At 45.6% G+C, this 25,777-nt stretch overlaps 1 protein-coding gene across 1 annotated transcript in view; it reads right to left on the reverse strand.

Moving 5' to 3' along the window:
- The window catches only part of Pik3ap1 (phosphoinositide-3-kinase adaptor protein 1), a 116,523-nt gene extending 90,998 nt beyond the window's left edge, over positions 1-25,525 (reverse strand). The window contains exons 1-2 of the mRNA XM_075974081.1: positions 25,367-25,525; positions 15,603-16,022 (exon numbers count right to left, since the gene is read on the reverse strand). Of these exons, the coding sequence (XP_075830196.1) occupies positions 15,603-16,022; positions 25,367-25,379 (433 nt within the window). The 5' untranslated portion in view covers positions 25,380-25,525. The remainder of the gene's footprint in view (positions 1-15,602; positions 16,023-25,366) is intronic.
- Positions 25,526-25,777: the final 252 nt, after the last annotated feature.

The following is a 25,777-nucleotide window of genomic DNA, read 5'->3' on the forward strand; positions in this document are numbered from 1 at the left end:
TGGAAGTATAAAGCTGATGGAAGTGGTGTTTGGAAACTGCTGGATCTAACCAGGAGTGGGGGTGTATACCTATCATCCCAATTCTACGCAGATGGAGGCAAGAGGACCAAGAGTTCAAAGTTATTCTTTCCTACATAATGAGTTCAAGACCAGTATGGACTACATGGGAACCTTCTTACACGCACACGCACGCACACACACACACACACACACACACACACAGAAGTGACACTAAAGCACTGTCATTAAAGACTGTACCTTCTGAACAAACCAAAACTAAAAAGGAACACATTCTAATGGTGACCAGAACTGAACACAGTGGTACATGCCTTGGATCCCCGCTGTTAGCAGGCTGAGGTGGGAGGGTTAAGAGTTCAGGACCTGCTTGGACTATTAAGCAAAGCTACCTCAAAATAAACAAATGACAAGAATGAACACAACGATAGAGATGAGGCGTTGGAAAAGACTGAGGAAGTTGGCATGCTGTGAATTATATTTCATCAGTTATTCTAAAAAGTGAATTCGATCTAGGAAAACCATATTGCTCTAGCATAAAACAGTACCAGAAAAAATTCAGAAAGATATATCCAAACCCCCTGCATGAGGCACAGCAAACAGCTGGTGTGATTCTACACAATTAAGACCGGGTTTAATTTTGACTTTTTGGTTTCATTTTAAAAATGAAAGTTGTGATTAAATTCTTTTTATTTGTGTGCATGTGTGTGTGTGCACACGCAAGTGTGTGTGTATGTGTGTGTGTATACTCATGTTTGTCATATATGTGTAGATGTCAGAGACATCTTTCAGTGTCTGCCCTCTTCCCACCAGCAGGCATCTTTACCTCCAAGCTGTCTCACCAATCCAACCCGAATCAAACATTTTCAAATTTACTACTTTTTGTTTGTTTATTGGATTTTCGAGAGAGGGTCTTAATATATAGCTCAGTCTGGCCTGTAACTCACCATATAGCCCAAGCTGACCTCGGATTCTCAATCCTCCTGCTTCAGCCTTCTAGGTCCTGGGGCTTCTACAGGCCTGTGCCATACCCAGGAAACACACTGCAATTTTTTTAACTTTTTCCCCTGGTTCTAAAGGTTAAATCAGGGGCCTTACACATATTAGAAAATATTCCTTCTATGGAGTCAAGCCTATTTTGTGAAATTTAAGTACATGTCTTTTAGCTACCCACTCTCCAGCTGGCTTCTGGTTGAGTGTCCCCAACTGGAATTGCTGCCACCACTGTAGATTTAGCCACACCCCCGTCCTGTCTCCTGCAGAAACAAAGAAAAGGTTTTGCCCTTCTGACTGTTCCAAGGCAGGCCTTCAAAAATCTCAAGGTAGTTCTCATGTTTGAGAAACAGCATCTGCCATGACAAAGTCATCCGCTAGTAACGTCTCGTCTGACAGACTTGAAATTCCCCATTCATTCCATTCAGTAGTTCAACAATGTATGGGGGGCTTGCAATGTGGCAAGGACTGTTTGACCTCTTGGAGTTAGTGAACTAAGCCCTGGCTCTCCTGAGATTTACTTAATGAATAGTACAGAAATTAAAAACAAACTTTATAATGAATGGATGTAAGAATGAATGAATAGATGGATGTGTGGATGAGTGGATGGATGGATGGGTGGATGGATGGATGAATGGGTTGTGGATGGATGGATGGATGGGTGGGTGGATGGATGGATGGATGGATGATGAATGGGTTGTGGATGGGTGGGTGGATGGAGGGATGGGTGGATGGATGGATGGACGGATGGATGGATAGATGATGAATGGGTTGTGGATGGATGGATGGATGGATGGGTGGATGGATAGATGATGAATGGGTTGTGGATGGTTAGATAGATGCTGGATGGATGGATGATGGATGGATGGATTGGTGAATATGTGGATGGATAAATGGATGGATAAATGGATGGATGGATGGATGGATGGATGGATGGATGGATGGATGGATGAGTGGATTGACGGATGGCAGCTGGGTGGTGTGGGTAGATGGATGGATGAGTGGGTCGATGGGTGAATGGGTAGATAGAGAGTGAATGGATGGGTGTATGAGTAGACAGATGAGTGGGTAGATGGATATCTAGGTAGGTAGATGTCTAGGTGACAAAATGGGTAGGTAGTTGGGTGAATGGCTGAATGGATGGACAGCTAGGTGGCAGGAAGGGTAGATGGCTGTCTGAATGACTGAATGACTAGGTGGCTGGATGAATAACTATACTTAGTCTTGCTCCTTTGCCTCCCACTAAAATGGCAAACAGTTTTTCAGTTAAGTAAAACAGTTAAGGGCAGAATAGTCTCTTCTCTGATGTGAAAATATCTGTTGTGAGCCTGCATGGGCTTATTTTTTGAACTTTCTCCTCTGGGCTTTTGCTTAGCTTGCCTTCAGCTAAAACCACCAGGTCTGGAAACAGACCCTTATTTTTAATGGTCCCATCATTTCTCTTGGATTTTTACATTGACTCTAATTGATTTTCTTTTTGTATGCATTAATTTTCTACTTAATCTTTGGTCCATTTTTCCAAACAGCACACATGTAGATAAACTAGAGATTTTTCAAGCTGTGGGACTATGTCAGTATGCACATAGCAGCATCCCTGCAGTCTAGAAACAAGCAAAATACTAGCTTAAAATGGAGTGCCTGAGGAATGCTACTCTGCTGTTATACTGTTCTAATCACTATTCTGAGAAAATGATTACCCTGAGAGCTGTGATTAACTCTGGGTTGCCACTAATGACCCCGAGCAGAACATCTGCTGTAAATATAAGCCAAGCCCATTCTCTTTTTTCAGGATGGATGCTCAAGGCACACATCCTTCCCTTAAAAGATGATGCAAGTAACTATTCTAAAAGGATTTCCAGGAATGTTGGAACACATGAGTTAAAGGGAGCCTTCTGGCTTCTCTTGATGGTTGGTTAGTGTGTCAGTGGCTGTTAAATGCCCTTCTCCTGGTATGACACATGAACTTCATTAGGGTAAGATTTGAATCTCACTCTTTGAGCAAGTTTCCTTTGGATCTTATGTGATGCCTCACCCATGAAAGTCATTCCATAAAGTTCAATGATATCTTTTGGATAGAAATACAAACTGTCTCCTTTCTGCCCCGCATCCTAAGAGTAAAGGAATCTAAGCCATCTGCATCTACTTTGCTCAAAGAAGTGGGACAGGCAACTCCAAAGTTTTCTTCTCTGTTGTTCATATTCTGTCTTTCCACCTTGCTTGCTCTACTTCTCAGTTTTCCCACCAGAAACTCTAAAGTTTGATGGCTTCCGGAGTATGGGCAATGTCTAGTTACCCAAACAACCTTGACCACAGGGAGGACTGGAGCAATGTAACATTTAGGATTTATATAATCCACGAGGACTCAGAATTCCAAATGACTTCAAAACAAAAATAAACCTTTAGACTGCTGGATTGTGGTACAATAGTTTCGCTACTGCATGTTTCCTGAAAGACATCTCACAAAAGTATAAACCACATCTGGAGACCTCTGGAAACAAACCAAGACTTTGACAAATGCGTCAGAACATGAAAGGGGGGTGGGTCAGAACAAGTAACAAGTTGGCTAGTCTGGGGATATCAGGTGGAAATATCCTAGAACATAAATGTTTTACCACATTTTATATGATCAAAAAAATCATATCAACAGCTGATCAGTGGTGGCACAGGCCTTTAATCCCAGAATTTTGGAGGCAGAGGCAGGCAGATCTCTGAGTTCGAGGCCAGCCTTGTCTAGAGAGTGAGTCCAGGACAGCCAGAACTACACAGAGAAACCTTATCTCAAAAAAAAAAAATCAACATCCTATACATGCATCGTTATTGTTAATGCATGTCCTATTTGACTACAGACAGTTTCCACCATTAGCTCTCCTTGTAAGTGGAAAGTTATTTTAGTCTAATTTAAAGTAGAGCACTTTCATTTCATCATAGGCCTCCTCCTCTGTTTCCTGTGTTATCAGATGCTCACGAAAGAGCTCACAGGCTGCTTGTGAAACTAGCACCTTGTTGGACAAAATGTGCAGCCTCTCCCCATTATTTTATAGAAGATTCGGATACAACTATAACTGTGGAAAGGTAATGGGAAGGCCACACACATTCAGATGACAAATTCCAAAAACAAAATTAAACCAGTTCTAGAAGTTTCTTCCAAATTACAGATACCTTCACTTTCATGATCCCTTTTCTTGAAGAAAAAAAAAGGCACAATTTCATCTCGACTACTTATGGATCTGCATACATCCCAGTGGACCTCAGGCTGTTTCCCTCGGTTCTTTTATGGGATAAGCAGTTCTACATGCTTAAGTATACGCACAAGATAAAATGAATGTACTCTACAGACCTTTGAATAAACTGTTATAAACATCTGGATTGTGTGTCCCGAGACAAACCACTCCACAGCAATGGTCAACAGTGCAAAAGCCACCAGCAATGTGGGCCCCGCAGTAGGGTGCACATGTGGAAATCTTCCTCATCAACTGGGATGCTCAAAATGAGAACAAGTGTACCACAAACAGCCCCATACTGGTTTTTACCAACCCAGCCAGCCATCGGTCCTTCCACCACTCGTCAGGCACATACATGTATAAAACATCATCTGTGAAGACTATTAATTTTTATTAAGCATGAAAAAGTAAAACCAGAAAGTCCCCGTCTGTCTTTCTTCCTCAACACAAAAGAAGCTATTTTCCTCAATTACTGACTATATTCATTTTTCTGTGCCTTGTATGCAAGCTGCCTTTTGTTCAAGTTTACATTTTGGAAATTGTTAAAACAGTTTTCGGCCCAAAAGTCCATATGACAAGCTTAAATGTGGCTGTAGTGATTTTCTCTAAATAGGCAAGTCAAGAGTCATTCACAGTATTAAACCATCCTACTTGGGGGCCTCTCAGCCATACTCTTGGTCATGTGACTGACTGGTGGAAACTAAATCGAAAAGCTGTGAAAACCGGTAATGGGGGGAAATTAACAGAACTGCTCTGTCATGCTCACCTGCCCTCATTTCCCCTGTCCCCATCGTCATCCTAAGAACCCACATGTGTGTATCTTCCTGCAGAACATAGGAAAAAAAGAAAAATGTTAGGGGCACAAGACCTACCATCCCATAGGATGAAGGTGTGATGCTACCGTCTAAGATTGAGCCGCTAATGTCCATAAACTGAAAGCAACCACTGAGAAGGCACTTCAGGCTTTGCTTAAGCCCTGCTGTAAAGACTTCTGAGCCGAAATGAATGCACTGTAAATATACTTGATGACGTTTAGGAAAGTCTCACTTTGAGACACAGCAATGGAAGAGAAAGTATGTAAAATGCTATGGAACCAAAATCATGGGATTTCATGGCTATAAGCGTCTGAGGTGCCAACTCATATCTCTATACCACCCCCACCCTAGAATTTTAAAGAGGACAGAAAGAGGTCCAGAGTAGCCAAGCGACTTGCCAGCTGCAGCTAGTGAGTCCCCACAGACTGCAGCAACAAAGGTCATCAGTACAAACCTAACAAGAGTCAAATCCTATTCACTCTCTTAGAAACAGCAGTTCACTCTTCACAGGCGTGGGCCACACCAGGTGAGCGACTGTGTAGACTTGGCAGCAATGGCGCAAACCAACGCTACGTCACTTCCTCTTACCAGAAGACCTGTCTGGGGGGGGAGGCCAAAGGGGTTTTCACAAGGAACTCAATCTTCAGTTCAGCCTACTTGGAACAGAGGACAAAAACCCAACACCTTCCTCTACATATACAAAATCCCCGTCATTGTTTTTTTGAAGGTCCCTAACTGAAAGGAAATCATAAACATGGAAAAAATAAAACATTGGGGAAACATCTACAGCAATAGTTCAAAATGCCTTCCATATACCCAAGAGTACCCTTCTGGGACAGTTTCTTGTGTGTCTTTCTAGAAAGAAACTAAGAGCATATCCTCATAGATACGCCTATCAGCAAGGATAAGTACTCCTTTTAAATGTCTAACTAAGATTATAGAGGCACACTTTTCTGTTTCTCCCCTTTAATCAGTTTTATTGGTTTCCATGTCAGCATGAAGAGAGCTGTCTGGGTCTTGGTGGAGTCTGCGGCAGTCTGCCTCACTGACAGACAATAACCTACTCGGCCAGGACCCGACCCAAGCATGATTTCCTGAAGGGCATTCAAGTGCCCTAGTGTGATTCAGTCTTCACAAAGGCTTCCAGGAGCTCCGTCTCACCACTTCAGGTGGTGACTGGTCATTAGCAAAGGCAGAAGCCCTATTGTTCAGCAGACACAATTTGTGTTAACACTGAACTTCTAGATCTTGGGAACACAGCAAAGCAGGTGATAAAACACAGAAAATTTGAGCACAGAGATGGGTAAGAGTGTATAGAGCTCTTCCAAAGGACCGAAAATTTGAGCACAGAGATGGGTAAGAGTGTATAGAGCTCTTCCAAAGGACCTCAGCTCAGTCCCAGCACCCAATTCTGTCCGCTCACAACAGCTTCCAGGGATCCAGTGCCCTCTTCTGGCCTCCTCACACACTACACTCACATGCACATACACAGACACAGAAATAGTACACATCATTTAAAATTATTTTGAAAATACAGGAAGTTTCAAAAATGGGGGGGGGGTTTACTGAGAAAGAACACACACAAAAAAAAGAGACTAGAGAGAGAAGAAGAGGATGAAGAGGAGAACCACACAACAGGACAGCAGCTGGCAGGTACTCATCAAAAACTCCTCAGTGACTGACTGCTCTGATAAATAATTGAAGGAGCTATGGTAGACGTGTTTTAAAGCACATGCCATGTGACTCATCTCTCCTGCTCCCTAAGTAGCTCTTATACTTAATGTCTATTAAAATAAAAATAGACTGAGCTAAATAAATCCGAAGATTAATTTTGCCTATCTTTTTACAGCAATTTTTTTTCTAACAGCAACTACTAGAAATTTTCCCATTTCCCATGCAACATGCACTGTGTGTATCTTAGACCGTGCTGGGATGTAGACACGGGACAGCAGATCTCATTTGACCCCAGCGTGGGGCTCTGGGAACAGCCTAACAAGCACCATCAGAGGAAAGATTGACCCTGCCAGCTGGATAAAGAAGTAGCTAGATACCGGACAGTAGTGGTACACACCTCTAATCACAGCACTCAAGAGGCAGAGGCAGGCAGATCTCTGTGAGTTCGAGACCAGCTTAGTCTACAGAGTGAGTTCCAGGACAGGACAGGCTCCAAAGCTGCAGAGAAACCCTGTCTCGAAAACCCAAAAGAAAAAAGAAAGGGAGGGAGGGAGGGAGGGAGGGAGGGAGGGAGGGAGGGAGGGAGGGAGGGAGGGAGGGAGGGAAGAAAGAAAGAAAGAAAGAAAGAAAGAAAGAAAGAAAGAAAGAAAGAAAGAAAGAAAGAAAGAAAGAAGCTAGACACCAGACTGCAGATCAGACATCCCTGGCCCTGATCTTCTACAGATGAAAAAGCTGTGACCTTGAGCAAGGCATGGCGTTTCTGGGACCTTGCTTCTGTCATCTTGAAGATGAAGATGATATCAGCATTGCCTCATAGAGAAACCACAAGGATCAAACAAAGTGATGTCTAGAGCAGGGCATCTCAGGAATAAGAGACTGTGGACCCCTTCTGAGTTCTACTAACAATGGTCCCAGGGGAGACAAGAATCAAAAAACATACTGAAACAACATAGGAAGAGATGGGTGGGTAAAATGCCTACATCTAAGCGGAGTGTGGTGGCGCCGACCTTTAATCTAAGCACTTGGGATGCAAAAGCAGGCAGATCTCTGTGGATTGGAGACCGGCCTGGTCTAGATATTGAGTTGTAGACCGACCAGGTCTATATAGTTGAGACCCTCTCCACAACGCAAGCAAGCAAACAAATAAACAAACAAAATCCCTGTCTGATGACACCATTCCCACCGACGTTAATTTACACAGACAGGTGGAAGCTTGAGATTCCTGCCCCAGAGGCCTTCAGGAACCCCACACTACCTTCCCACAGCAGCCCACCAATCGCTCTCAACCGAAGGGCACACAGAAGCTCTCTCTGAAAGAGCACAGACATCTGAGTGAAGGGAGAGGTGAAGGGTGAAGTCTGTTGTGCAACTAGCTTATAGAGCAACGTGTGGGGGTGGGGAGGTCACCCTTACCACCCCCTGCCCCTGGAGCACACAACTTTGTGGGGGAAATCTGTAGTTCCAAGGGGCGTGGAAATTCCTCGGGCACTGGCCTTTCCTTGGGCATGAGTCTTTATTAACTGTTCCAGGTATGCTTGGCAGTAAGTCGCGTAGTTTGGAGAGCAAACAGTGGCCCTGGTTTCACAGGACCGTCAGGGGCCTTGTCAGGGGAAATCATAATGACATTCGGACAGACTGTAGCTTTGTGGTGGCCCCAGAAAGATTTCACTCTCCCAGCCAGGGCACCTCCTTCCCCAAAGCACAGATCATTTCAAAGGGGAAAGTATGAAGAAAGCACCTGTGGGGGGTGGGGAGTGAGGCTATGACAAGGAGCTGGCTGCAGAGTCATCTAAACCACGGCCCAGAAAGATCGAGATCGAAAGTCCGCAGCCACACAGGACCGTGGGACAAAACGTGTCCAGTCCAACAGACCTCAAGCCAGCTCCAACCCCTCCGCCTCAAGGAAGCCCAAAAGTCATCCATAACTCACCATCTACGATGCCACCACACAGAGCGAGCGCAGCAACTTCCCCTTCTCTGAGAGGGTCTGACTTCTCTGAGGGCCTGTGCCAATACGTTACAGCCAAACTCTGAGCCCCTGGGACTGCTGCCCCGTGACTTCCCGGAACAGCCCTCGGTTTGCTGCCTCTTCTGACCAGAAGAATTGAATGGTGGAACACCAGGCCCCAGACAGAGCCCAGAGCTGCCGAGTAAACTGCCCCTGAAGCATTTTAAAATTCATATTCCCAGGGCTGACCCCAGAGACTTGGTTTCAGTGACTCAGGGGTGGAGTCCTGCATACAAGCACTGTCAGGGCTCTGCCCGGTCTGGGAATCTGTGGTTTCGAGAGCTGACAGAGGCCTCAGTTTCCTCTGCTCTTTCCCCTTATTTCATTTCTAGTCTGAACAAGAAAGAGGAAGGTGGGGAAGGGAGACAGGAAAATGCAAGGCAAAGAGGGGGATATTCTAAAGCCCAAAAAACCTTTGGGGCTGAAGTGAGCTGCTTGTTCTTCACATGAGCATTGAATCTCCTGAGCCTCAGTTTCCCCAGCTGTACAGTGGCAGTAAGACCATCTGCCCATCTACACTTGTGCAGGGATAAAAGCACATAGGATGTTCGATGCATTTTACTGAGTAACTGTCGAAAACCAAGGAACTCGCCCAGGGTAGAGATGCTCGGTGGGCAAGAGCACTGGCTGCACAAGCATGAGGACCCAAGCAAGTATCCCAGCACCCATTCTATTATATATATATATATATATATATATATATATATATATATATATATATAAATGTTTTTAAAGCCATACGCAGCTGTGTGTGCCCAGAATCTTAGTGCTATGGAAAGGAGACAGAGACGGGAGCCAGGACTGGCAGCTTGTTGGCTGTCAGTTTAGCTCCAGGTTCAGTAAGATATCCTATTGCAAATGAGTAAAGCAGAAGGCAATTAATCAGGATACCCAACATCCTCCTCTGGCCTCTGTGAGCAAATGCACAGACACAAGCACCTGCACGCGCACACACAAACACCACACACCCATGCACATTCAAGCTTTTAACTTATTACTAGCTGTTTCATATATCAGACTAAACTGGGACACAAAGGAAACCTTTGATAGATAAGGTTCAACAACCAAACCCACCGTAAGGCTGAGGGTCAAGTCCATGGGACGCAGGGACACTCGGTGCAGGTGCTCCACTCTGTCTATGGGAGCAGTAGAGGAATACGAGAGGGAAGAAATCAACAGAGATTCACAAAATTAGCCACGAAGCATGTGAATATTCTCGTCATTTATTTGTGAAAAGGGAAAATAATTTTTAAAAACATTTTTATGCATTGTGATAAGCATATGTAACTTTTGGGGAAAATATCCCTTCTTGTTTGACAAACTGCAAAAAGGAATATTCCTCAGCCACAAAACAGTAGAAAATCCTGTCATTTGCACTGTGAACGAGCCGAGAGGACATTATGGTAAGGGTCGCCAGCCAGATTCAGAAAGACGAATACTGCATGAGCTCCCTTACACACAGAATCTGAAGAAGTCAGACTCACAGAAGTAGGTTAGCCCATGGTGGTCAGGGCTGGGAGGGGACGGAGGCTGGGGGATGGCACTCCATCCAAAGGTTCACACTGCAGGCTGGAAATGAGTAAGCTCTGGGAGTCTTTTGTGCAAAACAGAAGTTAGAGTTAATAATACCATAGTGTTTACTCGGAGCTTGCAAAGAGTTCTCAACACATGCACACGCTCACACACACACACACACGCACACACACGACAACACCACGGGCAAAGGAGATATGTTAACTAATTTGACCATGCTAATTATTTTTACACTATATATGTATTATAAATCCTTATTTTTGTACTTAGAGTACATTTAATTTTATTTGTCAATTATACTTCAATAAAACTGGAAAGTAAAGACCAATGGAATGCTAATGTCCACAAAGAAAACCAGATATAGACATAACCTTCTCACAGTTTCCCATGAGAACCGAAGGGGAAACACATTATATATAATTTTGGATACCAAGAGACCTCCTGAAACATAGAAGGTGTGGTGAGGCAGGGGAAGCAGGTAGAGGATAATGCAAATGAGGAAAGCAGACAAGGGCTGGGTTCTCAGTTGGTACGGTACTCTGTGCACAAGCCTAAGGACCTGAGTTCAAACCCCAACATCCACCTAAAAGTTAGACATGTTGGGGCTTGTCTGTAGTCTTAGGGCTGGAGAAATGACAGTGGGGAGGGGGGGAGCAGTCAGTCTAGCCAATCTGTAAGTTCCAGGTTCAGTGAGAGAACCTGTCTTGAAAAACAAGGTGGACAGCAATAGAGGAAGACACCAAAGGTCAATCTCTGGCCTCTGCACACCTGAACACACAGAGACAATAAACAATCCATTTCAAAAGCAGATACGATCACTGCTGCAATGCTAAACAAAAGCTTTCGTGCCTCTCTCGACTCTCAGCATGTGAGCAAGCATGCATATGGGCATCGGAGCAAACACACACACAGAGGAGCCTCTGAAGCAAACTCAGTATCACCCACCAGCGAGTTCTTTCCCACATAGTCTCACAGAATCTATTTTTGTATTCCAGTGAGACTTGCAGCAAAGAATAGAGCTTCGGTAAAAAGAGGAAATAATTGCTGTGCTATACCTCGGGTTTTCTCACTTCCTTATTTGAAAACAATCACCCAGCAAGTCCAGCAAAGAATCCAGAACAACAGGACAGCCTCCTATACTGCCGAGCATTGTTTCCGGGAACTGAACTGGGTCCGCTGAAAAGTTGCAGTAAGTGCTTCATGCTATACTACAGCCCAGGAGACTGGGAGAACCTTCCACATCATCTGGTCCAACCCCATCACTTTACAGATGAAGAACTTGGAAGATAAACTCCAACACACTGCAGACTCTCATTAAAACATATGTTCAATTTTAAGGAGATTGCCAAACTTAGAGATATTGTAAAACCTCCAAATTATGTTTTCATGAGATAGAAATAATTATCAATTATTAAGTGAAGAAAAAACAGATTAAAGTAGTGTAGGACCCCATCTGAAAGTCAGAAGCATTTTTATGTAGAGAACTGAACAATTAAAACCTGCCAGAGTGAACACACAGACTTTGTAAGTAGAAGAGAACACTGGGGCTCCATGTTGAAAACTAACAGTTTAACCATCAAACACTGGTCTAACTTTATACCTAGACCAGCCAGTATAGAGGAGCTGCCCTGGTTTCCAGAGAACTGAGGCTTTGAGAAAACAGTGGCCTGAATGTGGTGGACCCTGGGCCACACTGGCAACAGCATAGGGGCTTGCTAGAAATGTAGATTCTCCAACTAACCAGGGCTCACAGGGTCTCACAGACACCAGCGTGACAATCAGGCACCCTCTATGGGTCTGAGTTATGGTTGTGTAGCTGGATGTTCCTGTGGGACTCCTAACAGTAAGAGTGGGGGTGTCTCTGGCTCTTTTGCCTGCTCTTGGAACCCTTTTCCTCCTACTGAGTGGCCTCATCCAGCCTTGATACGAGGATCTGTGCTTACTCTTACTGTAACTTGTTAGGCCAGGTTGATATCCTTGGAACGAATGCCTGCTCTTTTCTGAAGGGAAAGGAGGAGGAGTGGATGTGAGGGAGTGAGGAGTTGGGAGGGAGGGACTGGGAAGAGTGGAGGGGGGAGTCGTAGTTGGAGTGGCATGTGTGAGAGAAGAATAAATAAATCAATTTTTAAAAAGAGAAATGCAGGTTCCTGAGTTCCACCCAGCCTTCAGTCAACACACGCTACTAATAATGTCCACAAGTTCTTCTTTGCACACGAAAATTTGAGAAGCATTTATTCAAATTCGAGTCTAACTGACTGTGTGTGACCACCAGCATTGAGTTTCCATCCCCCACTATTTCATAATTCTATATGTCCCATTGATTCTGAACGGCAGATTTCCCACGAAGCAGCTTATTTTCATTGCTTATTGAAATAACCTCGTTTCGACAATAGGTTGTTTGTCCTTGGAACAAAAGGACTACTGTGAAGGAATTCACCTTTCTGAAGCACTGGGAGGTGAAGCCTCACAGCGCACTGCGTCGTCGTAGTCCAGAGTAAAATAGAGCAAGTCGTAAAATTCCAGAGGAGATGGATGTAGGCAGATGTCTCACCACTGGATGTTCCCAAATCTTATTAAAAGTATCCCCTTGTACTTTTTAAGGTTGATTTTTTATCCTACTTTTAGTTATATGTGCACGTGTGTGTTTGTGTGCATGTATGTGCATGTGGGTATAGATACCATAGGAACCCATAGCTCCCAGAGGAGCTGAGAGCCACTTGACGTGGGTACTAGGAACCAAACTCAGGTTCTCTGCTAGAGCAGTACAAGTTCTTTGCCTCCAGCACCCTATCTGGGACCTAACATATGTTAAGCGAGCACTTTCTCAATGAGCTTCTTCTCAAACTTTTATTTATTTTTTATTTATTTATTTATTTATTTTTGAGACAGGGTTTCTCTGTAGCTTTCTAGCCTGTCCTGGAACTAGCTCTTGTAAATTGGGCTGGCCTCAAACTCACAGAGATCCGCCTGCCTCTGCCTCCTGAGTACTGGGATTAAAGGCATGCACCACCACTGCCTTAATTTTTTTTTTAGGTTGTAAAACTTTCCTTCAGTTGTGTAAGTATACATTATATATTTTTAAATCTATCATTAAGATTACCTTGAAGCATACCAAAATATTAGCTGTTATCTTTATGCTGTAGGATTATAGCCGATATTTTTGTTTGATTTTTTTTAATTTTTCATATTTTTATTGTTTTTATTGAGCTCTTTATTTTTCTCCACTCCCCTCCCATTCTCTCACCTCCCCTTCTACCCTCTCCCATGGTCTCCATGCTCCCGATTTACTCCCTTTAAATTTTTAAAATATCGGCACAATCCTGTTTAAGAGACTAATGATGAGTACATATTGTGAAATGGCAATCCTTCCAGGGAGCTCTGAATAATTGATTGGCAGATCACGGTGGCCAGCAACGACACTGCGTGAGCCACTGCAATGAAGTCACCCTTGGGGAGGAGCAACTAGTGTGTCTGGGTTCTTTGTAAGTTTGCACGGCACACAGCTCCCAAAAAGCAATGAAACATGATCATGCACATGTGAATGGTGTGCTTTTCCTGTCATTTCAAAGTCAAAATGAGCGAACTCTAGAAAATTGTTAACAGAGTCCCAAGCACTTCAAGTGAGTCATCTCTTGCATTAACACCAGTTATTTGCTTTAATCCCAGCACTCAGGAGGCAGAGGCAGGAGGATCTCTGTGAGTTCACAGCCTGGTCTATTAGAGCTAATTCCAGAACAGGCTCCAAAGCTACAGAGAAATCGTGTCTCAAAAAAAAAATAAAAAACACCTGTTATTTGTATTACAAAGTGAACACGACTCTACTATGCTGAGACCTGGTCATACTCACAGGTTATATCACCCAGGAAGCAGGAAACCTCAGCTGAAGAATTGCCATCATCAGACTGACCTGTGAGCATGTCTTTGGAGCATTTGTTTGATGAGTGATTGTCTGGGAAGGGCTTTCCTGTGGGTTGGTGGTTCTAGTCTGTGTAAGAATGCAAGCTGAGCAAGCCTTAGGGAGTAAGCCAGTAAGCAGCATTCATCCATTGGATTCTGACTGGAGCTCCTGCCTGAAGTCCCTGCTTTAGCTTCCCTTGGTGACAAACTAAAACCTGGAAGCTGGAATAAATCCCTTCCTCCCCCAGATGGTCTTTGGTCCGCATGCGTTATCACAGCAACAGAACGCAAACCAGGACACAGAGTTGCTGTTCTTGCTTCAGTCCTGGGGATTGAACCTCCATCCTTGCACACACTAGGGCAGAGGAAGTATTCCAGAATGGAGCTACATTCTCAGCCCTCTCTGCACCTTCGTCCACCCCACCCTAAAACAGAGTCTGGCCTTGAACTTACTGTGTCTAGCCCAGGCCAACCTTGAACTTTGGATCTTCCTGCTACTGTCTCTCAAAGAGCTGGGATTTCAAACCTGTAGGAACCACCAGGCCCATCTTAGAGTTGGTAAATTCTGGCTTTGGATCAGGAAATGGAAGAGGGGATGGATGAGCTACCTTACTGCACACGTTACACCTGGAACTACTGAGGCAAAGGGAATTGGGCCCGTAATTGTCCAGCTTTCTTGGCTGGTGCCAAGTATGTAAGCTCTCAAATGGCAAGAAAACAGAAGGCAGACGCACAGCCTGCTCACGGCTCGCACGAAGGCCAAAAGGAAAAGCCAAAAGGGGAAGAAAAGCTGTGACCTGCAACCATCCCAGGGCTCATCTTCTGCTTCTGTTAATCAGAGTGTGTGTCATATCCTGGCCCCAGGGAAGTCATTAGCCTGCAGAAAGGACCGGAAAGTTACCAGTTTGAAAGGAGAAGCAGTGAGAACGACAGAAGGTGGGCCGATGAGAAAAAAAGAGGGTTATTGCTCCATAAATGGGTTCTTTTTAATTGACATTTCAACAGTGCTATCAAGATCACTGCAAAGAAGAGAGTGGAAGCGGAAGGCACGCAGGGAGGGCTGCAGTGATAAGGGCTGGTGGGCGAGCCAGTCACACCATAATCATCAAAGTCTCTCCTTCCTATCCTGCTTCGTAGTAGGAAACCTGGATTCTGTGTCGTCTGAAGCATAGAAAATTCTAGAAAGAAGGTTCAACCTATCCCATCTTAGAAATCAGGCTGCTCTAAACCAAGAACTACCTAAATCTCTGGAGGATTGACTCCAGGGCCTTGCACGTGGTAGGAAGTACTCTCTCCCTGAGCTAGAGCCTCAGGGGACACCGGCTCTGAGGAGAGTTTTCCTCATTTTCTAACACAAATAACCAACAAGTATCAGATAAAGATACTTCGCCTGGATCTAGAATGCCGCTCTACGTGATTCCTCTTGAGCGCGCCTCTCTTCCTTACCTTCAGAAATGACTTTTCTCACAGCCGCCAGGTAGGTCTCCGGCTCATCATCACAGGTGAGCTCCTGCCAGTGCGCCCACTCCGGAAAGAAGGTCTCAAAGTCCTCATCCTCCGACTGCACTCCGCACAGCAGCCGCACCACCCGCTGCGGAGGGTGGAAGGCGCGCTGCAGCACCGGCAGCAGTCCTGGCTGGCAGAAACATTCCACCAGCCCCGCAGACAGTAGCACCAGCATGCACCGTGCATCCCGGAACACCCACAGGTCCTGGGCAGAGAAGGAGGTATCCGGACCCAGCCGGTATGTCCGCATCTTCTGGCTGCGGACCTGATGGCAGGATATGAAAAGGTCCTGTAAGTACTGGCACCATTCCTCCGCATCTTGGCTGTAGAAGATGAGAATGTCGCATCCTCGGCCCCACCCTGCAAGGAGACAGGGAAGCTAGTTAATGCCTGCTCCTTCTTGGAGGCAATCTGAAACTAGGGAGACACACTGTCCAACAGGGCCTGGTACCTACAACTTCCCAGGAATACCTAATCCATTTGTCTAGCCCTCTTCCCTTCTTGCAGTCCACCAATGTGCCAGATAGGCCACACTCATCACCCAAACATGTGCCTGTGGTAGGATTTCAATATTTAGCCAATGACTTTTGGGACAGCAAGCCCTAGGGCGTGGTCTTGTCTGCCAAAGACAGAGAGTAAAAGCTGAGGGAGAGGTTCACAGCTCTCTTGAGTGATCAGAGCACGCCACCAACAGACCCTTGCCGTTGGTGCTCAATGTAGCACATTGAGTTACTTAGCCAGGGCTCACAGATGTAGCCAGTAGCTGATCTGACCCTAAAACATAGTTCTGTTTCAAATACAGTGGTCAGAAACATAGCAGTGAGATCAGATTGTGAGGGTCAGAATTCTGGTTCTGCCAACTAGCCACACAACTCCAGGAAAAATTACTAAAATCTTCCGGGCCGTAGTTTCCTTGTCTGGAAGTAGAAAGAGCATGGCAGTTTTTATGTGGATCTCAGGTCAAGTTCTCAGCAAAGAGCTTGGAGTAGAAAAAGAACCCTCGGGAGTTGGAGACTGGTGTCATGATCCTCTCATTGACCGTGCATCATTGTGAGTTGATGCTTTGACCTTCTCTCCCCCACCGTTGGTCTGTGACAGGAGCTTTCTTCTCCTAAGGAAGCACAGGTGGGCAGAAACAAACAGGCCAAGAGGGCAGGGATGGAGTCACCTGGTCCTTATCCTTCACTTACAGGTGAAAGAAACACATTGTCTGAGAAGATGAAGGGGCTTACTCAGATTCACAATCAGTGAGTTAACAGTAGAGCCAGGACCAACCCAGTCCAGTCCTTTGTCCCAACCTCTACTTCCTCCTATCAGGAAATAGGCCAAGACTCTTATAAAGGAGTCATCTTCCAATGTCACATCTTCCAATGACGGATCGAAGTTCAAAGAAGGTAGACTCCCAACCTTACTGTGACGACTGTACCACACCGTGGCTTTGACATCCTAGTCTGGAAATAATGTGGTATGGATGAACACGAAGTTACATGCATCCTATGATGAAGCAGACTGGGGGAAGGGCAGGGGACCCTTCCTGAAACAGTGACCTAAGTCATAGGTTTTCACAATGAAATGTCAGCCCTGGGAGTGTTGAGGTGGCTCAGGACGTAAAGGTGCTTGGTCACCTGAGTGCAGTTTCCAGAAGATAAAATGACAGAATCAATGCGCAAAGTTGTCCTCTGACCTCCACACACATGCTATGGTACACATGTACACACAGCACATATGCACGCATGATAAAAATAAAGAAATGGCATCTCAGATCCATATATCACTGAGCGGTTCCAGGTAAGCTCAGAAACAGGATCAGAGTAAGTCACTGGGACTCTAAGCTCAAAAAAGACCATTGGAAAAAAATCCTTTTTTCTGACCATCTACCTGGGTAGCTAACTCCACCTCCCAAGGGCCAGGGTTTAGAGGTATGTGCCACCATGCCAAGCCAATGGCAATGTCTTCAGAAAGGTTAACAAGTGCACAAAAGAGTAAAGGGGAAGAGGATGTCTTGAACATAAGAAGCATCACTAAGAAAGTACAGCTATGACATAAGAACAGACAGGAGGACCAATGGAACCGAACAGAAGACCCGGATATCAATCCACACATCTTCGAACACCTGATTTTTGACAAAGAAGCAAAAAAAACATCAAATGGAAAAAAGCATATTTAACAAGTGTAACAAGTGGTGCTGGCATAATTGGATATCAACATGTAGAAGAATGAAAATAGACCCATATCTATCACCATGCACAAAACTCAAGTCCAAATGGATCCAAGACCTCAACATAAAGCCAGCCACACTGAACCTTATAGAAGAGAAAGTGGGAAATACACTTGAATGCATTGGCACAGGAGACCACTTCCTAAATATAACCCCATTAGCACAGACACTGAGAGCAACAATTAATAAATGGGACCTCCTGAAAGTGAAAAGCTTCTGTAAAGCAAAGGACACGGTCAACATGACAAAACGACAGCCTAGAGAATGGGAAAAGATCTTCACTAACCCCACATCAGACAGAGGTCTAATCTTCAAAATATACAAAGAACTCAAGAAATCGGACACCAAAAGAACACATAATCCAATACAAAAAGGGAGTACAGACCTAAACAGAGAACTCTCAACAGAGGAATCTAAAATGGTTGAGAGACACTTAAGGAAATGTTCAACATCCTTAGTCATCAGAGAAATGCAAATCAAAACAACTCTGAGACTCCATCTTACACCTGGAAGAATGGCCAAGATCAAAAACACTGGTGACAACTTATGCTGGAGAGGTTGTAGGGTAAAGGAAACACTTCTGCATTGCTGGTGGGAATGCAAGCTGGTACAACCCCTTTGGATATCAGTGTGGTCATTTCTCAGAAAATTAGAAAACAACCTTCCTCAAGACCCAGTAATACCACTTTTGGGTATTTATCCAAAGGATGCTCAATCATGCCACAAGGACATGTGCTCAACTATATTCATAGTAGCTTTGTTTGTCATAGCCAGAACCTGGAAACAACCTAAATGCCCCTCGACTGAAGAATGGATAAAGAAAATGTGGTACATTTACACAATGGAGTACTACACAGCAGAAAAAATAACAACATCTTAAATTTTGCAAGAAAATGGATGGAGCTAGAAAGCATTATTTTGAGTGAGGTAACCCAGACACAGAAAGACAATTATTACATGTACTCACTCACAGGTATTTTTTTAAACATAAAGCAAAGAAAGCCAGCCTATAAACCACAACCCCAGAGAACATAGAAAACAATGAGGACACTAAGAGAGACTTACATAGATCTAATCTACATGGGAAGTATAAAAAGACAAGATCTCCTGAGTAAATTGGGAGCCTGGGGACCTTGGGGGAAGGCAGAAGGGGAGAGGGGAGAGGCAGGGAGGAGAGCAGAGAAAAATGTAGAGCTCAATAAAAAGGAAAAAAAAGAAAGAAAGTAAGGCTAGTGGTTAGGAGCACTTGTTCTTCCAGAGGATGAAGGCTGAAGTCCCAGCATCCACGTCAGGCAGCTCACAACTGCCTATAGATTCAGCTTCAGTGGATCCAACGCCTTCTCCTGGCCCCTGCTGACACTTGCAGACACAGACATGCACATATAAATGCATGAAAATATAATTTTAAAAAATTAAGATTAATATTATAAAAATGAAGGAGAAGGAGGAATGGGCTGGAGACATACATAGCTCAGCGGTTAAGATCACTGGCTACTCTTCCAGAGGAGCAGGGTTCAATTCCCAGCACCCACATGACAACTTACAACCGTCTGTAACTTCAATTCTAGAGAATCTGACACCCTCACACAGACATGTATACAGGCAAAACACCTATCAATTCTCGTAAAATAAAAACAAATAAATTACTTCTAAAAAGAGGAAGAAGAAAGTGAGGCTAGCCATCCTAGTACCTGACAGGTTGAGGCAGGGGGATGGATGTTCATAATGAGGCCGACTAGATGGCTGATCAGGCAAAGGCTCTTGTACAAATAGATCTCTATGAGTTTGAGGCCAGCCTGGTCTATAGAGCAAGTTCCAGGACAGGCTCCAAAGCTACAGAGAGACCTTGTCTCGAAAAACAAAACAAAAATCCAGGCAGTGGTGGTGTAAGCCTTTAATCCCAGCACTCAGGAAGCAGGAGCAGGTAGGAACTCTCTGGGAGTTCAAGGCCAGCCTAGTCTACGGAGTGAGTTCCAGGACAGCGAGGGCTAAGCAGAAAAAACCATGTCTCAAAAAAACCAACCCACGCCCCCCTAAAAAAAAACGCTGAAGAAAAATACAAATTTCTTATGCATTCAAATCCCAGATAATTTCTGTAGGTAACCCAACCCTCAGGGAAACACAACACGGCTCTTCCTAAATGTGGGTTGTGTCCAATGATTTCTTTCCAAAGAGTCCAGTATGGAAAGACAGAGACAGTCACTTCAGAGTGCACAAATTCAGCAAATACCTCTCCACCTAATGACCAAGATTACTATCAACAACCAGGAGATGTGTTAAAAGCCTGTGCTCTTCGAATAAAACCCACAAAATCCCTGACTAGCGCTTCTCAAGACTTTCAAAGTGAGAGGTGAGGTCAGGAGGAAAAAGTAAGGGGTCCAGGACAAGCTGTGTGTGTGGGGGGGTGAGCATAAACTAAACACACTGTACACACATATGAATTCTCAAATGATCAGTAAAAATACTGCACTTCTAAAGGACTGCCAAGGGTTTTGAGATTAAGCTCAGCAATTACGAGCATTTGTTGCTCTTGCAGAGGTCTGGGATCCGGTGCCCAGCATCTACATGATGGCTCACACCTTCTGTAATTCCAGTTCCAGGAAAGCTGATGCCCTCTTCTGAGCTCCTTGGGTATCAGGCATTTATGTGGTGCACATACATACACGCGGGCAAAACACTGGTACTCATAAAATCTTCCTTTAAAAAAGGATTGACAGGGGTTATCAAGATCTAGAAAAATATGATAAAATCCCAGCCGAGAGGCACCTAAGGAGATATCACTGGGAAATGAAATGTGGTATCTTGAATGGAAAGCAGGGACATTGTGTACAGATTAAGGAGACTTGAAAAAAAGCATAGGCTAAAAACTAACTGACCACCCAGAATGTGGGAAGCCGAAGCAGCAGAAGCAAGAATTATAGAGTCCAACCTGGGACATACAGTGAGTTCCAAGCTAGCCTGAGCTATTGCTGATATCTTATCTTAAAAGACACCCTCCAATAGCAGGGCGGTGATGGCGTACGCCTTTAATCCCAGCACTCGGGAGGCAGAGGCAGGCGGATCTCTGGGAGTTCGATGCCAGCCTGGTCTACAAGAGCTAGTTCCAGGACCGGCACCAAAGCTACAGAGAAACCCTGTCTCGAAAAAAAAAGGCACCCTCCAAAAATAATAATTCCCAATACTGGTTTAGGTATTTCAGTAAGTGTATCACATTAATGTAAGTTGCCAATAAGAAAGGGGATTAGAATACATGGGAACTCTACAAAGTTTTTGTCATTTTCCTGGAAATCTAAATCTGTTCCAAAATAACTTTATTAAAAACACAATTGAATATGGAAAGCAGCCCAAAGTGGCTTGTTCCTGGGACTCAAGGTTTAAACCCAATCTCCATTGGGCAAGAGTATTTAGGAAGGCCCACACCCTTAATCCCAGCACTCAAGAGGCAGAGGCAGGTGGATCTCTGTGAGTTTAAGGCTAGCCTGGTCTACAGAGCTAGTTCTAGGACAGCCAAGATTACACAGAGAAACCTTGTCTTGAAAATACAAAGCAAAATAATACAAAACAAAAAGCCCTAGATTGTCCAGGGACTAGCAAGATGGCTCAGTGGTTAAGAAAACTGGTGACTCTTCCAGAGGACCTGGGTTCAATTCCCCTCTCCCACATGGCAGCTCACAACTGTCTGTAACTCCAGTTCCAGGGAATCCAACATTCTCACCTAGATATACATGCAGCCATAATACCAATGCATAAGAACAATAATTTAATAATAAATTAAAAGAATATTTGAGAAGTGGCTAGTGCCTCGGTCAAATTAATATCACAACCTCTGTGACTGTGTATATGTGTGTGTGCGTGCGCACGTGCACATGTGTGTGTTTGTGTTTACTGCAGTTTGACTTCAACCAATATCATAAATGGAGGCAAATCTGCCCTCACTGTAAATAACTGCAATTCAATTTACCATCCTCCTGACTCCTTCAGGGCTGCTGAAATCAAAAGCTGGGGAAGTTGTAAAAAAGTCCAAAGTGGAAGTTCAAGTTCCTCCCTGAGGGAGCAGCCCAGGGCTATCAGCTTTGTCAGCAATTCTCCCTGTGTGGGGGAATGCCCCTTTCTTCCACAACAATTCCCTTCCTTCAGCCCCAAGTCATTGCTCCCCATTCTCAACCACTTCTTTTTCCTATTCAGTAAGAGAAACAATGCGTGAGCCAACCAGGAGCCCACAAACCGTGGCAGAACAGAGGAAAGGGCTTTGTTCTCCTGGACAGCAAAGAACAGGTTTGGCTTCAGGCGCCAGGAATGGACTGAGTCCGGGAAGGGGCTGGCTGACCACGGATGGGAGAGAGTCACAGTAGTGGGATGGGTGGGACACGGGGGCGGGGAGGGGGGACCAACACACAATGACTGACACTGCCCCTGGGACCCTGTCTGTTTGACCTGGAGCCATGTTCGAGCCAGAGCGCCACTATTCGTTCATTCATTCACTTATTGTTGTCTGTGTACGTGCACGCTGTGCTGTGTGTGTGTTCATGAAACCACAGAATACATGTGGAGGTCCAGGGACAACTTGCAGGATCCAGTTCTCCGTCTCCCAAGGGGGCTCCCATGTGAGTCCTAGGTGATCAAATTCAAGTCATCAGGTTTGGTGACAAGCACTACAAGTCTGTGACCCTATACATCCAGGAATGGCAGGAGGAGCTAAAGAGGAACCTGGGAGGAGGGGGCAGGACAAGATCTGAGCTCTTTCCTCAGGTTCTTGGATGCCACAACCTGAAAGGGAGGACTCCGGTCTTCACCAGCTGCAGACTTGGTACCTTTGGGGAGGCCCCAGGCTCTTCTCTCTCTCTCTCTCTCTCTCTCTCTCTCTCTCTCTCTCTCTCTCTCTCTCTCTCTCTCTCTCTTTCTCTCTCTCTCTCTCTCGTAAATAAGGGAAATGATTCCAGCACACTGTGCTCACACTTCACCTCACTACTCAAGGTTCTTCTGAGGCCAAGAGGCCAAGATTCTTCGCGATTTCAAGCAAACGAAGCAAACACATCTTTCAGGAAAGACTGACTTTCACCCTCCGATGGCAGGGTATTTAAGCAGGCTAGAGGATTAAGCTACAGCTGAGTGGACCTTGAACAAATTACGCAGCAAGAAGTCAGTCACTAAAACCACAGACTACACGATCCCATTCATTTTCCAGTTCAGAGCAGAGCATTCCAGAGGTGAGAGTGTACTGGAAAGGAGGCAACACCTCTCTTTGAGGGGATGACATCCCTCTCAAGGTCACGTGCTTGTGAAGACACTAGAAACCCTTCACTGCACTCTTCAGGCACGTCCAATCAGTAGCCAAGAGTCGAACATTTCCCAGCATAGCTATGAATGTGACTCAACTCATTTTGAGATGATGTCATGCCACGATGTCAAAAGGTTAGACACAGAGTATTTGGGGTAAACATATTATAATATTATTTTAAAAATAAGAAAACCATACAGAAGGTTGGCCTAGATGACTCTCGAGACTATGGCATGTTAGCAGTGAAACAAGACTTCCTTCCACTGTGACCTGCCCTCTCAAGGACTTGTAGCTATAGACCGCAGGGAGCCCAGGGGGACCCAGTCTCACTCCCACCACCTGGCACGGTGTCTCACCACAGAGGCAATGACAATAAGAGGTTTGAATAACTTTATTCACCAATCCAAAGAGTGCACTAGGTCTGGTTGCTGGGCTGGAGTCCTCATCTAAACCCTAGTCCACCTGTCGAGGCTAGCCCCTTCAGCTACACCCCTTGGAGTCAGCCTTCTAGACACAAGACAGGGAAAGCAGGTTGCTTGGCCTCCTTTGCTCAAGTCTCACCAGTTTGCTGTTTGCCTGTTGTAGCCAGGAAAGGGAGCAGAAGCGTAGCCAGTTATTTTCTTCTCTTCCAAACCCCTCCATCCACCCAGCCATGATAGTTGTTCCCTGTATCTTGAACACATGGCACAGACCTCCTGCTTGGAGTGCTCACCTCCCCAGGGCCCTCTATCTCCCCCTCCTTTGGGTCTTGCCTAATTTCCCTTGTTCTGCGACTTCACCTAACCATTCCATTTAAAAGTCTAACTCAAACCCCCTCACTCCCGTCTGTTTTCCCATTGCCCATACCATGCCAAGTACTGTCTTACTAAATGAGTCGTTGCCTTCCCTGTCTTCACGGTTACATGGCTTTTATCTTCTGGTTTCCTGAACACCTAGTACCATGCCTGGAAACTACAATCATGACATCAATGTCTGCCCAGTGAATGAACCCCTGTATAGAACCCTTACCTCCATCACTGATTCTTCTAACCCATAGAGCCTGACTAGGGAGTGACAGGCAGAGATGAACCACTCCCACAGGCTTTAGTAATGAGCCTGTCCATCACGGCCCTTTGCACCCTGGTTCCAAAGTACCATGACCTCAGGCTAGGCCTTTGCAGATCTGGAGAGAGCTGGTTCTTCTGTCCAGCAGATGCTCCCTTTCTTTCCAAGAGGTGACTTCCCCAACCCACCACACTTCTTTCTTCCTGTTTTCAGGCACTGCCTCGCTAAAAACAACAGCCTTGGGCTGGGTAAACACAAGTAAACCAAACCAAAAGCAGGCAACTCTCTCTTCTCACCTAGCAATTCCCTATTTACTCACTGTTTTCTTTCACATCAACCACCAAAACCCTGTGGTGAAGAGAGACCAGGCCTGCCCTTCATCACCAAAAACATAATATGTCTAATGTCCACTGAGGTGTATAGGCAGGGGCCATTAATCGTCTTTCAACATTATCATTGTGTGGTTTGTCCTCAGTGAGCTGAGGACTTGCCAAGTATATACACTCTTGATCCAGAAAAGAACCCAAGACCAGCCAGAAGAAACGCTGGCACCCTCTGACGGGTACATTTGCCCACCAATTTCCAATTCGCCCTGGACCTTAAAGTCCCACGGAGAACCAGTAAGAGGAGCTTTAAAATGGCAGCAGTCTCGGGTTTCAGCACATTTCCAGAGGAAAAAATACAAACCCGGTGGATGAAGGGGACCTCTTAAGCTGCCCCAGGACCACCTAGGACGCCTGAGCGCCCCCTATTGATCGGATAAGACTCTAAGAGAAGAATTTGGCCTTTTAGAGAAGCAGGGCCCTTAATCTCCTTTCAACTGGTCCCAATACTCAAAAACTTACAAACGAGAAAGAAACCCTAGGGCTACTTGGACCAGAACTAGAGAGAGAAAAGGAAACTTAGAAACTGGGATGGGGCGAAGTTCGGGCAGAAACTGGAGAGAATCGCGCACAGGCAAAACGTGAGAAAGTTGGGAGGGGAAGTTTGCTACCGAAGACCTGAGCAAACATCAGTAAGAACACAAGATCCCAGCACTAAGGTCTAAAAAAGTGAGAGAAAAGCTAGTCAGGCCGTGTGGGTGGCGCCAGAGAGGCTCAGGGACCAGGGGCGGGGGCGCGAGCCGGGACCCGGGAGCCAGGGAGCACCGTGCCTGCTACCCACCTGAGGCTGCCATGCCGTCGCGGGAGCAGCTCGCATCCCCGGCCAGCCTGGAGCACGGTATCCGGTGCCTGCAGCCGCAGTGGGCAATGTCGCTGGCACTGGGAGGGAGTGGAGCTCGGCTGCGCTCAGGACAGTGGCGACTCTGCCGCTTCCTCCCGCGGGGCATCAGGGACTCGCGCGGGGGCGTGCCCATAGGGTCCGCCCCGCCCGCTGGGCTCAGCTGGGCACCTGCACGCGCGGCGGTTGGGGAAGGGAAGTGAGAAGCCCACAGGACCAGCCACCAGCTCCCGGCGCTGACCCCTGCTCGTGCCACGTGTGGCCGGTGCCTCAGGAAAGCAGGCAGCAACCTCAGCGGCCGCCAAAGAACAGCCTCAGATCTGGGAACTGGGGGAGCGAAAGCAGAGGGGACAG

This window comes from Microtus pennsylvanicus, chromosome 5 (genome assembly GCF_037038515.1).
Source record: "Microtus pennsylvanicus isolate mMicPen1 chromosome 5, mMicPen1.hap1, whole genome shotgun sequence".
In the NCBI taxonomy this organism is placed as follows: Eukaryota; Metazoa; Chordata; class Mammalia; order Rodentia; family Cricetidae; genus Microtus; species Microtus pennsylvanicus.